Source organism: Azolla caroliniana, unplaced genomic scaffold, assembly GCF_043228905.1.
Source record: "Azolla caroliniana isolate FFs.n. ecotype wild unplaced genomic scaffold, voAzoCaro1.0.p SCAF_16, whole genome shotgun sequence".
In the NCBI taxonomy this organism is placed as follows: domain Eukaryota; kingdom Viridiplantae; phylum Streptophyta; class Polypodiopsida; order Salviniales; family Salviniaceae; genus Azolla; species Azolla caroliniana.
This window is the reverse complement of record NW_028230451.1, coordinates 2,968,842-2,983,670: the sequence shown is the minus strand read 5'-3', so window position 1 is coordinate 2,983,670 and position 14,829 is coordinate 2,968,842. Positions and strand designations below refer to the sequence as shown.

The window sequence follows — 14,829 nt, the reverse complement described above, 5'->3', positions numbered from 1 at the left end:
CCATGGGTTCACACCTTAGTCGACTACAAAATTAGTGGGGGAAGATAATAATCACAACCATTGTGTAAGAGAAAGAGAGTGGATAATTATATTACATGTTAGGTATCAGTGTCACATTAAATGCACAAGTCAATTAACAGTAGTGGGATATCCTTTTGTGAACTAACTTGTCATTTACTATGACCCAGCTCAAGGCAATAAAAATTTTCGTCCCCTAAGAATTATACATGTCAAATGACATGTTAAAATTCTATTTTCCATAATGTGATTGAAGCTCAAGGCAAAAATTTGACAAGTGTCACGCCCTCAAAGGCCATTTTGCCCGTAAAAAACATACACCCGATAAAAAAGTTTGTCAAGTGACATATAAAGTTTAAATTTCCATTTTCATGTGAAAGGCCCCTAAGAAATATACATTATAAATGACATGTTAAAATTTTATTTTCCATAATTTAAATATTTATTTTCCAAAATGTAGTTGAATGTCTATAATTACATTTCTACTGTACATATTAGGGTGTAAAAACACTCTGCTGTACATATTAGGGTGTAAAAACACTCTACTTATGTAATGGGAAGTATCTTTTTATAATAAAAAATTTATATTTTGATGTTTTATATATATGCCACATGTAAATATACATATGTATGTAGCATGTACTATGAACTGTGTATAATAATATATTAATATGTTTTTGTAGAACACTCTTAAAATAATATCATGTATTGATGTTATATATTCTTAACTCTTTATTTTTTACAATAACATTAGTTGAAACCTAAAATTTAATTTACACAATAACCTTTATTAAATACTCTAAGAGTCTAGACTCTAGGTTTAATTTTAATGTAGTTTTAACTATTAAACCTATTTTTTGTAGACTTATTACTATCCTTTATTAAAAAAATTAGGTTAGCAAAAAAATGGTGGGTAGTAAATATCATGCATCTTTACAATATGATATTTAAGTTTACACTATCCTAAAAATAGATACATTATCTTGTTTGTTTGGCTTAAAATAAATTAACACAATATTCATTTTTTATAGTAATGAAATGCATAACAATGTAGCATTATATAGAGCTTTTCATTTTTTAAATTTGTATGTCAAATGACACGTTAGTTTTTTTTTTTTCCAAAAAATGACATCTTAGTTTTTGCACTCTTCCGTCATTGACATACATCTTTAAAAAATGCCCATAAAAAATCTTTAATACTAACCCGTCAAATTTAGGCCCTGATTCAAACTCTAACTCCCTAGATACAAGATAGTGCTAGATAGTACTTATCTTAAAGTCAATGGCACATACTTAAGACTAAGTATATTTTAACTTGCCAACAAAGAATATTTTTCTAGTTGACCTTACTAGTCAATCCTATTATCCTACTTTCCTCTTTCCTAAATACATTTTGTCCCACGCATCCAAGGTTTCCTACATGGACCTGTTATCAACCCATACGATCAAGGTGTTGAAATGGGAATCTACGCAGCCAATGTTTTATCTTTAATACTTACATATGTTTTTCTATTAGGAGATGTGGTTCATATAGCATTTCTGAGAAACAAATTTTGAAAAAACACTTAGCTTTCCATTTCTTGTGTATTATTCATACTACATTAGGCAAATGGGATACCTAGAAACTTCCAGTATATGTGACATATCTCATACATGGGAACTTCTTATACATTATATATCATACAATGTGCCTGTAAGACCTGGGAACTTCTGATATTAAGTGTCCCTGAACTAGAATAATGATCAAGAGAGTACATTGATAATCATGAAAGCACCCTATAATAGCATTTCTGTAACAATGGTGACAAAATCAGAATCTAGAAGAACCTCTCAAATTGCTGGGAAAGGGTGCTTCTAGCCGACTGAGTCAACTATGACAACGTTTATTACTTTATACAACTTTCTCAAATCAAATTCTCTACTACACTGGCGGTAATGATCTTCTACAAGTAGGACATTCCATTTTGATGTCCATCCACCGTTGCAAACAACCAGCATGGAAAAAATGGTCACACGGAGTTACCTTCGAATGAGAGAGTGTGTGAGATATATTAGACTCGAGAAGATTATCCCACATGAATGCTATATTCTATCATAAGGTAAAAATGTATGTTATCACTTACCATATATTCTGAACCTCTCTGCACAGTGTCAATAGTAGTCATACAAATCACACAATCTACAGAGACATTGTCTTCCCTAACAACCCTCCTGTAATAGCTATATTTCTCTGGTAATAACTGCAAAAGAATGGTAACAAAGTAAACCAGACTGAAATATGAATCTCAGATATATGCAAATCAAACATAACAAAGAGAAGGATGTATTCTTTCAGACGAGTGAATGCACAACCTTAGTTGCTTCAGCATTCCATGTGTTTGACACAGTTTGATTGTTTCATCATAAATGCAATAAAGAAAGAACGAAGCTAAGATAAATGACACCAATTGACTATGCAGAATGTCTAGTGTTTGACATGATGGTTGGTTCTCCTCTCGTAATTGTAAGCAAATTTTTCATCTTGCCGATATTTCCACAAGACAAAAAAGTAACAAATCATAAAAATAAAAAGTCTCTTGGAGATGGTGCTATATGGTAAAAGGGTATTACCAGATGACTACAAAAACGGCACAAACATGAAAATGTCATATCTTTCCCAGATCTGTGCCTTGGGTTCCCATTCTGAAATTTGTTATTCGTAATCAGTTTTACTAAAGTATTGGAAATCTATGGTAAGGTGCAGTCCCTAAAATCTACACGAATGTCATCAAAAACTTCAATTGGTGCCTTAGTGATTTGTACTATGTTTAAAAAATTCTGGTATAGGTTATATAAAATAAGATGCAATGGAATGATATAAAATAGAGAAACACCAGAAAGATCATCCAATTATGTTTAACTTAGTTTAAGTGGTCAATGAATCAAACCTGGCGAGGGATAAACCAACATGCACCAAAATAATGTTGGAGGAGCAGAATGATTGCTTGAGCAACAAGAAAAGTAGTCAGACATATACACCATTTGATATCCACTTCAATCCGCATAAAATTCTTTGGGCACCCAAAAACATACAAGGGAACAGCTAAGCGTGTAGCAGTTATTCCCAAGATATAGTGAACATGCAAGGGTTTCCTTGTATCCCTTATAACATTACTAACAATCTGTGGTATCCAAAAGGAGTAAAAGAAGAATATAATATATGGCAGCATATTGTGGAATTCGTACATTATGAGAATGCCTCCTAGTAGAACACCATCTGCACAATTAGTCAGCCATAGTTTTTTAAAGATAATTTTTTGTAAATGCTATAAGAAAAAGAAGAAGAAACAGAATGGAATACAAAGAGGAATGACACATACAAAATCGAGAATAGAGAACGGATAATTCCCGTCTCATGATTTCCCAGCCTTCACCAGAGTTTAATGGTCGCCTAGCTTTCCAAATAGCAAGGAGGTATCTCATCTCAAATATGGAGAATATTACAAACTTGAAGAAGGCAGCTGTTGCAAATGCATTGAAAAGAGACTCTACATACACAAGCCAGAAAGTAATCTCTCAATCTCTTATCTCCCTCTCTATCTCTCTTCCTCTTTTGCATAGATAGGATTTGCGAGTAAACCTTAATAAAACTAAAATGACAATGTTATACCACTCAAACATGGGTAACAAAACCAGAACTGAAAATTTTTCTTGAGAGAGAAGCAGGTGGCATACAAAAAAAATCCTATACAAACCTAAGAGTAACATTAATAGAGCCTTGGTTCTCATTACAAAAAGGCAGCATGTGCTTGACATTCTCATGGATATGCAACCCTTGGTGCCCTTGGAAGACAAATGTGCACATATACACCTCCAAGAACAACAGACACAGCTGTGATTGTTTGATACACTTGAACGATTCTCAAACGGATGGAAGGCTGGGGATCAAGCCTTCATGGATCACAGAACTGGAGAGCTTTGGAGATTGGCTACGTAGAGACCAAAGAATCAGTGCCTTATAATATAATCCAAGCTTAGATGGGGGTAGATTCAATAGTGACTGAGGATCTAATGCAATCATTGACTTGTATCCAACGGATTTGCAAACTCCCAAAGCACATGTACTCAAGATTGGCATTGTGTCACAAAATAGCTGGCGGAACATGGACATGCACTTTGTTGATATGCTGAAATATGGGAATGGTTCCAAACACATGGCATAAATAAAAATGCCCTACCCCTGTTCAACTACCGCTTAGTTTGTCCACACTTGGAACATAAACAAAGTGGAAGATAATAGAGTGATTCGAACTGATGATAGAGTGCATGCTGCACCTGGGGAATATTTGCAACAAAGACTTTGTGCACTCAAAATTCCATTTGACATGATGTGGATGATATATATACTATATGAGCAAGTGTTGGGACGAGTTAGATGTCCAAAGGGGCTATCAGATGAAATCACAATCACCATTGGCATGAAACTATGACACCCACTCGCCCCTATCCTCTTTGGAGTGTACATCAGCAAGGTAGCAGACTACACCACACATGAAGTCAACAAGGGAATTGACATATTAGGTTTTTGCATTTTGCTTTTCACCAACAACACAGTCCTGGTCTCAGAATCTCATGCAAGTCTAAAACATCATCTCAACGTCCTAGATGGTTTTTGCCATGACAATACAATCATGGTTTTTTGCCTGGGAAGCCTTGTTGTGTCGGTTATCATTTCATTGGTTTGACTGGACCATCCCCTATCCCTTTCCTTTGTTTGAGCTCCTATCATGATATCAGGGAATGTCTCATATATCCCTAGCATTTTCCATTCCATATTCATTCCCTTCCTTGAGCTCCTCTTGTCATAATATGGATGGTTCCATATAGAGAGGAACTGTGTTCAATTTACTATTCAACTTAAGAACAAAATGCAAGCCATAAGGTAAATGAACCAAGAGATCCATCGTCCATTAAACATTGTGATAGGAATTATCATTTTTCAGCTTCACATCGCTTGGCTCATCTCATTTTCTCATTCCCTTTAGTTATAGGGAATCGCTCTTTCAGTCCCATCTACATGCATCCCATTTGATTATGTTTCTTACAATCTTGTAGAGCAAAAAGAAAACTAGGTTGGCATGATTCTATCCACTAGTTTGGTACAAAGAAACCTACAGAATAGAGATGAGTGCCTTCTTTTGCAAGTTGAACCAAATTGGCTATTATTGAAAAATGCTCTACTAATCATTATCAAAGATTCATTGTTTCAAAAGTTTCCCACACTAATACTTTAACTTGCATATACTAAATCCTTTTATCAATACATTTTAATGATCTCGATGCCTCACCCACAAGAATGCCAGCAGTTAAATGCAGAAGGCATAAATAAGCATCCATGATCGCTTGTTGACCGATCATAAGAAGGGAAACTTTTGCAGCTCCCTAAATAAAACAAACATTATTCACAACATGAAAACTCAGTCATGCTATGAAGCAACAGCAGCACAAATGAATAGAAAAGGGCAGGATATATTGTACCGATTGTGTATTGCTATGATCCATCTGTTTAATCAAGCATAAGACCTGCAAGAAGGAGATCTATGCAACAAAACTTGTCAAGGAAAGTGTTCACCGTATAGCATTATAATAAAAAAGTTGAAACAATCATCATTGAGGCAAAAACTAGCTTTCTTTGTAAGGATGTATAAACTGAGGATACAAATGTCACCACCAGTGTATAATTCACAGCTTTATTATAGTAAATTTCTACATTGACGGAAGTAGTATTTAAGATTAACGATGAAAAGCAGGCATCGTCACTCTCAATTGTAGCACTTTCCACCAGTCCTTGCATTCGGTAAGCTTGATGATCACGCTCAGAGCCTGAACATTAATAGGGTATTACTTCATAAATTCATAAAAACAAGCTAGAAAAGTGAAAGCTACTATAATCAAAGCATTCCCCAAGTACTAAAGATTATAGAATTTCCCGACTGATTCTCTTGTTATGCACAAATGAATCTATGTGTAGGTTTTTGGTGGATTGCCAGTGGCAGCTAATGCCATCAGAATCAATCTGACTGATTTCCATTATGGTGAAGAAATCATTCAAAGTAGCCAGACCATATAAATCTCAGAAGACTAAATGCAGTTCTATCATCATAAGGGAGAAGGAGGAGAGATTACTCTTATAGTCAGAGAAGACCTGAGAAATGTGAGCCGCCATTTGGACTTTGCAATCCTTATCCAAAGTTACAATCTGAGCTGCGAATAAAGCACAGAATCTCTCTGAATAAATTCTGGAGGACATATTTAACATGAAAGCTTCCAAAAATAGAAATAATTTAAGTCAATCTACCAAAAACACATCAATGGCAGAGATGAAAAATGATCACTTGCAGGCTCATACCATTCTTTGCCTTTCTCCGTATTCGATCTCTGGGAGATTCTTGGAGAACTTGAGACGAAAAAATTCCAAGCTGCATCCAAGGGTACAAGACAGTTAATACATTATCCTCTCAGATCATGTAGACCATAAATATTACTTTGATACATCTGCCTTAATACAATGTATCTCCATTAATGCAACATAACTGTGCAATGCACTATTAATATAGGAGACCACATGGAGACAACATAATGTAGGAATTTCCTAGACAAAGCTTCCATCTGTACTTGCTCTACAAAAAGTTAAGATACAAGCTGTATATGATTTCAAGAATGAATGATTTTTTTCAAAATCCCAATTATGAAGTTTACAGTCTTCTTTGTCCTCCTACCAATACAGCCAAAACAAAATGTTCATTTCTTTCTCTTGATGTTTACAGTCTTCTTTGTGTCACAAAATCATATACAAAACCACTTGTTAACATCATATGGTCCAGGAACTCCATATTCCAAATAAGTTCATTTGGAAATTTCAATGATCTATAGCCCCAACAAAACTCATACATGCTGACTCAAAATTTGCACTTATTAATGCCTGATGACATTTGAAGCGTTTTAGATACATTAAATACTTCAACCTCTTTACCAGATGATAAGGGTTGGATTGCAAAAACTCATCACCATTTCTTGTTTCTGGATCATACGGGCTGCACAAGAATACCAAGCATTCATTTTTGAGATTTTGATGAAGCTACTTAACAAAGCCACTTTCTCCATGCTACACTTACCCACTAACAACCATTCGAAGTTGTCTGAATGGCCACACATAAACTCCTTCCATCTTTATTTGAATTGCTTCAAAGTCATTTCCTTCTACATGTATTCCATCGTGTAGTAACACCTCGCCCTATGTTTAATTCAAAATCATTAAAATCTAACCAATTCAGTCTCTTAAATCTTTCCTTGACTTCATTCTAAGAAGTATACAGATTTTGAGCTCAACTTGGACATAATGTACACCGGTGATTTTTGAAGGGGAGCTTATTAGCTCAACAACAGCATTTCCCGATGTCTTCTCAAATTTTGGAAGTTTCAACGACCCATTTCGATAGTTATGAACCTTCCATGTACCTGTTAAGATTATATTAGAGACATGCTCATCATTGTAATCCAAGATCTAAATGTTAATGTTCTAATGTTCTAATGTTATAATGTTATAATGCTCCATCAAATGGAGATGAAATTTTGAATCCTTAGTGAATCAATGAAAGTCTCGTTCCAAACCTTTAAATGTGGCTGAAATGTTCCACATTGGATAAGGCCCCACAGCACCCTCGTTGCCATCAGGAAAAAGACGCTGGAAAACACAGTAATTAATGAAATTTTAATCAGGGTAATGTCATTTAAATGCTCAATATGCTTTCATTCAATTTCTTCAGATAAAGAATCAAGCTGGCCAAGATATTTCAAGTTCCAGTTGCTGAAGAGTTTATCTAAAGGAAACTTCAAATCAAACTTAACAAAATAGAACACCCTCCAACTTGCTGAGAATGGCAATTGAATGGGATAAAAACAGAAATGCGAATTTTGGGTGAGCTACTTTTGGAATGTTGAACACAAATGTCTCCAAAATGTGACACTAAATGAAATGCTTTTCCAACATATGCCTATTCCTCTTCCCCCCTTTTGTTATCAGGACTTCTTGATTTACACCATACAAAAGCCTCAGCTAATAGCACCATAACGAAAGGAAACTGCTTGCACACTGTTTACAGGTGGCTGTGCTGAACTTTCTCATGGATATGCCGCAGTTGGAGCTCTTGAAAGACAGTGTGTAGATATACAGTACAGAGAGCCACATTAAATTGTGGTTATTTGCTACTCGTCACTCCAATTCTTCTCTATAGAGTCTTCACAAGGTAATACTTGGAATGATTTTCATGTGACCTTTAGTCTCAATGATTGCCCACATGATAAGGAGCAAAGCATTGATGCCCCATGATATAATTCGAGTGGAGATGGGAGCAGGCCCAATAATCACCAAGGCATTATTCCGATCAGTGATTGGTATCCAACGACTTTGGGAGCTCCCTATACAGGTATTCAAGGTTACACTTACGTAATCAAAACAACTTGTTGAACATGGAGATAATCATTGCTAGTATGCTGATTTGAAACACAACAATGGTTGAGTCACATGGCATAAGCATAAATGCACTCCAATATATCGAAACGTGATCAGAGTGGAAAAGAATAGAGTGATCCAAACAGACGATATCAAATAGGATAATGGAAGGACATAGAACAGACCAAGAACATCTCTTGGTAGGAAGATGGCCCATTATAAGGCACAATTTTCACACATATCAGAGGATGGATTCATCATCAGCCCCTCTTATATGGACATACATCTGCACCATGCTCTACACAATGTAATAGGACAGCTATTGACCTCTTCACATCAATTACAGATTGAGGCAGGCAGATATGTACACACCTCTGGAAGAAAGAATTTGCCAATTGTGTCATCAACGGGTGGAATCTAAAGAACACTATGTTTGCGACTCTACTGCTTTTTATGAAACAAGAGGATAGCCTTGCTTTTATAACCAGGGCTTTGGCTCATTATGCAAGATAATGGAATATGAGGTCAATAGTGCTTGGGATTGTTCTTGCTACAACTCAAGAGACACATGGAGAAGTTATTGAAGGACAACAATACAACCAGACAAGCTCATCAACAAATTAACAATCACAACTTTCTTTAGCCCCATTACTCCTACTCATGGTACCAGTCAATCATGGGCTGCAGTGGTCTCCCGACCAAGATATTCCAAAGAGTTACAATGGATCAAGCAATAGCAATTTAGCATTCACGTGCATCTTGGCCTTTGTCATCTTGGCCTTTAGCATTCACCACCTTTGTCATCGTCAAATAAAGGCCATCATCTCCTGCCATCATAGGTGCTTCCCTTACTTTAGAGATCTCCCCATTCCAAAACGACCTATGCTAGAGATTTTTCAAAGAAAAATATCTGATTTGAGAATCTTACATGTATAGATAACAGGATTCTTTAGTCACTTTTATTTTTATTTACCTTTTTACTTTATTTTGGTTTGTTGTTCTCAAAGACAAGACAACATCATATGATGTAATCTCTTGTTTGGTCTTATATGCCATTTTGATCTCTTAAAAGACATTAATGGCTCTTTCTTTCTCTCTCAGCCCAGACTCAGAATTTCAATAAACTATATCAGAACAATTTACTATATTCATATGTGAAATCAAAATGTCAAGACTCAAACAACCAAAACTACAACATGATATAGCATATATCATATATGTTCAAGTAGAAAGCTATGGGCTGAAGACTCCAGGAGTTAGAGCAACCTTCAAAAAGTGGGCCATGGTTCTTCTTGGCTTATTTTCCAGGCAAAGAGTTGTTGAGGAGGAAATGGCACCAAATGCAATGCTAGTTTCCTACAGAAAGAAGTGTGTTCATTTCAATTATGAATAGGACGGGGCAACCTATGTGTCAAAAACATACGAGGTAGAAAATGACATAAGCTCCGTTAATTTTTATAATCCTACACGATGATAAACTTTGCCATCTAGAATGTTATGTCTTGTAAACCACACACTAAAGTCAATCATGAGACATTCACTGGAAAAACCAACTCACCACTTCAATAAAAAAACAAAACAAATTGCTAGCATCGTAACAAAATAAAGACTTTTCTATCATGCACGATTTAGGGTATATGGTGATTTAGGGCATATGCCTTCTAAGAGGAATGCAAGAATTTAAGCTTACATAGTAATGCTTCAGGGATTGGCAAAATCTCAGAATTTCCAGGAAATGCATACATATTATGTTCCAAGGATCGAGAATCTCAAGGCAGCTCTGCAGATAGTATAGTCAAACAACACTAAAAGAATGAACATGACAGATCCTTTAGGTACAGGTGGATACATATGGATGGACACCTTTATGGACCATTAGAAGCATCTACCAATTCATTCTCAAGGTAAAATGCACTTCAGATGTATTTCATTAGGGATTTTCCACACCCAAATACAGAAAGGTAAGGCCTTAGAAAACTTTTAGTTGCCATTATAGACCTTCAGAGATGTGGGTGTGTCAAGGACATATTAAATTGCTTTGTAGTCAATATCATGATATAAAAACCCATGAGAACATCAATCTTCTCTACTATAGTACGAATTTGTTAGTGCCTAATAATGTAAACAGTTTCTCTTCCATTTGCAGTAGTAATCCGTGAGTTTCTAACAAATTCTAAGTGGATGTAGGCATATGTCGTAATCAAAGACTATTAATGCCTCGATCCACTTCTTCATCTAAACCTTTGTTATTTCTGGATCTATAATAAAAGTGTATTGGTTGTTCTCTAACGAACAAATAGATTTCCCAATAGTATAGCATATATTACTTAATCATCCCACACTTTGAAATAGATTGAAAAGGCATGCTTTTAAGAATATAAAACAGATAATATAAATGTGTAATAGATCAATTTTCATACACTCGCATGCATTTTTTTAAGATTGAGAAGGTCACAATGTTGGATTAAAGAAGGGGTGGAAAATGAAAGCAGGGTTTGGTTTCTTTCTAATAAAATACTGCCATATGTAGGTTTTGAAGTTTTGGTTGGGAAATTAAGAAGGTTGGTGAAGCAGCAATTTTGGTGTGACATAATAATGTATTGAACTAACATTTGACATGTTAACAAAACAGCAAAGATCAGCATGCCTATTGCAAACTACACTCTACTTCAGCTTTGACTATAGTCAGCCAAGACTGGGTTTGCTAAAAATAAAGCATTGTAAAGTGCTTGTTAAAAAGCATAACCTTCAAAACCAATTCTAACGGCTGATTTCAATGATTTAAGGGTAGGATAAGTGGGACAAACCAATGAGGACGTGTGACAGATAGGAACATGCAGTAATCTGGGGTTCTAAGGAGTTAAGTTTCAGAAAAAGTACAAGCTACCACAGCATCTTGAGGATTATTCATCGCAACTACTAAGGTATGATATGTCATACAGATCAATAATAGCTTTGAGAATAGGTGGATGACTTGGCAAATAAATATCCACAGGAATTAACTTATCCACCCCGCAAACAATGTTTTGGAATCACTACTAAATGTATCTATTGTAACGGTGCTGGCTCCCATAGCAATTACTTATTTTGGTTTCAGGTATCTATTCATATAACCTGACAAGGGACAAAGCCATTTTCAAACTTATCATACCTGCTGTCATGATGAGGTCAGTATATCTAGGGCAGGACTGGGTACTAAGCCATATATGTTCGAAGTCAAATCACAAACCTCCTGATGAAGCAAACTCGATAAAATAGTAACGCTAGTATCACATAATCGTGGCCACAAACTCGATGGTCTAGACCAATTTGACGAGTCATTAATACTAGCTAACGAAATTGGGTTTGCCGAGCCTGATTGGGTAATAAGGACTCTATTGAATAGATGAGGGAATTCTTGTTGGGTTTAACCTAGTCACTCAGAAATTGAGACCATTGATTTGTACCAGACCCGATGGTATTTATGTCCATCGATGTAATTAATCACCCTTAAACAACTCTTTTCTTAATCATAATATTCATTGCTTATCCTTGGTATTCAATATAATACTGTCGGAATGTCATTCCCTTGTGACTATAGTAGTAGGTCTAAACTACTTATGGAGCCACCTATTTACAACTCAAGTGTTTATTACATTCCATATTCATGTATGATCTCTTTCACCTGTTCACCGCCTTGCTCTCTTTTGTACACAACTGAATCCTTGAAATGTCATAGTTTTGATTGTGTTCAGCTAGGTTTGTTCACTTTGTTTTAGTGTTTCTAGTTTTCTCTCTATGCACACTCAAAGTATTATCAACGTCTAGGTTTATATGGCTCCGTCCAAGGCAACAACTTTGCACATAATCAAGTAGACCAAAGCTCTCCCTAATGTTAATAGTTACTCATGAATACATATAAGCCAAGCTTTTTATTTTAGGAGACAAGTTAATCAGTCACAATGTCAAATCTCATAGAGTATAATGGTCTTTTAGATACGTCATTTTTTTAATCCTTCTTAATAACTTTGGTGTGCTGCTTTGATATCGGAATCAAAACTATACTATGGCATTTAGAACTTCGGTTACTCATTAAAGTTCTTGTTTACCTAACTAGATCTCCCTGAAATGGATTGTACTGATTTGAGTATGTTCTCGAGCATTCTGTAGATTTAAGTAAATCTGTCATCTAGAATACTATAGCCCAGACAGTTATAGGACCACAGGGCATTTATTATCCATATATACGGTTGGATACAAATATAGCATTCACAAGCTATAAATGACAGCACACAATTTATATACCTAGGTCAGACAGAATTTTCAAATTATGACAAGGAGAAGTTGAGAAAGCAGAACAGTTTTGTGTGGGAATGCCCAGCCTACAGAGGGAAGTATACCACTCTTCACGGAGCACACCACCCTCAGCCAATCGATGGAGAAAGCTGGAAATCACTTTGGCCAATGCCTCTTTGGGTTTCTGGAATACAGGAATCAATTCTAATATTACTCTTATATTCTAAACATCGTTGACTTCTTCCAGACTTCTACACCTCCAATAACGTGTCAAGTGGCTACCATTGGGCAAGCAGAGAAACATTCACAAAGTACAAAGAATTTGGGTACCACAATGAACATTGTTGGTACATGTGCTATGCCACTGCGTCGAAATCTGTGCTTGCATGGCTGAGCCACCCCCATGCCATCCAGATGCAGTCAGTGTACTTCATAGTTGCCTCGCTCCACCACACCAACTGAGGCTGGACATCATGTCCCCTCATTACCACCACTCATACCATACAAAGTGGCTATGCACTACATGCTTGTATAACTCTTTCGAGAATCGTTACCATTGGTAAAGCCACCTCATACATTAAGATCATTCTCATGGATATTCACGCAACCTGGAGCTTTTGTTTTCCACTATAGATATCCTGAAACTATGTGTATTTGGGATCACGATTTGTCTCGTAAGCCAAGTGTACCCTCTCTTAATTGTTATTTCTCTCCCCCCAAACTGTTCATTGAAGCGGTGCACAAATTATTTTTCTTCAAGCATGTCACAAGTTCAAGCCTTAACCTTTTCTCATAGGGTCACATTTGACCAAAGAATGGCAATAAAACCGATCTAACTATTTCTCTCTTCAAGGATGATAATACAATTTTATCTAGCTATTTATTTCTATCTTACCTGGTTGAGCCACATGTAATCCTCCAGCATCAAGGTCTTCTCTTTCAGAGGCCTGACACCTTGCGTATACCCACACAAGTTTAAAATCATAGCAACAAGGAAAATCCAATTGAAGTGCCATGGATGATGATGGCGAGCTTTAAAGATTCCGAAATTCTTGTTGTTGCACCAACTCTGAGTAAAATAAAGCTTTCCCTTTTCCAGTTTTGAAGAGAGCTTGGATGAAACGTCCTTCACACCATCGTAACAATTGCTGAATATAAGAGACATGATCTGGCGTTCCTTTCTAGCTTTATGATAATCATCATGATGGAAGCCAGAGAGTCTCCTCATGAGCGATAGAAGAAAGAAAATATCCTGAAAACAACAGATAAAAACGTGCACATGTGCATGTGCAGGTGCATGAGCTGTGCATGCGTATGGCTATGTAGTATGGTTATGGGGTATGTGCTATGCGTGTATTTTTCTGATTGAATTACGTGAGGCGAAAGCGGTGAAAAACAATTCACAAGGAGGAAGAGAGGGATTCCAGAATAGATCAAAAGAACCAGGAAAGCGCGAAATGGAGCCAGATGGAGAAAGATTCCCCTCTGTGTGTGTGTGTGTGTTTCCCTCTCTTGCTCTCGATCTCGATCTCAAACCCTAGAACACAGAAATGCGAAATAGAATGGGGGAGAAAGGATCAGAGAGCTCTTCTCTTCTGCCTTCTGTGTCTTTCTCTTTCGATGAGAAGAAGAAGAAGAAGAAGAAGAAGAAGAAGACGGCGAATGAAGAGGAGGGGGAGGCGATAATGAAATTAATCAATTAAAATTTTTAAGAAATTAAATTAAAGATTATTATTATTATTATTATTATTATTATTATTAGGAATGCAGAATCTTAAGCAAAAGTGAGAATAAACAAATCGGGTAAATAAAAAAGCAAAAGGGTGGACGATAGAGAACTCAGAAGAAGACGACTCTTCACAAAGGCCCAGACCCACATGCCCACACACCCACGGACACGGACCCGAACCCCGGACCCCGGACCCGCAAACGGGGGGTTTGTCCGTGCATGTGCGAGAGAGAGAGAGAGAGAGAGAGAGAAGAAGAAGAAGAAGACCACTCTTCACCAGACAATGACCTAGAGACCCATTCCTGAACCCCCCATG

General features: G+C 36.4%; 1 protein-coding gene across 1 annotated transcript; it reads right to left on the bottom strand.

Annotated features, from left to right (window-relative positions):
• Window positions 1-1,569: 1,569 nt before the first annotated feature.
• LOC147853589 (transmembrane E3 ubiquitin-protein ligase FLY1-like) lies at window positions 1,570-14,410 on the bottom strand. Its single transcript, XM_087332049.1, has 14 exons — window positions 13,680-14,410; window positions 7,669-7,741; window positions 7,388-7,515; window positions 7,173-7,291; window positions 7,031-7,091; window positions 6,407-6,476; window positions 6,184-6,261; window positions 5,717-5,880; window positions 5,536-5,595; window positions 5,346-5,439; window positions 3,378-3,545; window positions 2,946-3,274; window positions 2,142-2,258; window positions 1,570-2,041 (listed from the first exon to the last, which is right to left on the bottom strand). Exons 1-14 carry the CDS (start codon window positions 14,010-14,012, stop codon window positions 1,940-1,942), a joined length of 1,896 nt encoding a protein of 631 aa, XP_087188175.1. The 5' UTR covers window positions 14,013-14,410; the 3' UTR covers window positions 1,570-1,939.
• Between the last annotated feature and the right edge of the window lie 419 nt (window positions 14,411-14,829).

Coding starts and splice junctions, on each gene's coding strand:
- LOC147853589 (XM_087332049.1), bottom strand. CDS start 14,012: ATGAGGAGACTCTCTGGCTTCCATCATGATGATTATCATAAAGCTAGA. Junction 7,292..7,387: donor CCGGTGTACATTATGTCCAA/GTTGAGCTCAAA, acceptor AATTAAACATAG/GGCGAGGTGTTACTACACGA. Junction 5,440..5,535: donor ATCATAGCAATACACAATCG/GTACAATATATC, acceptor TGTTTTATTTAG/GGAGCTGCAAAAGTTTCCCT.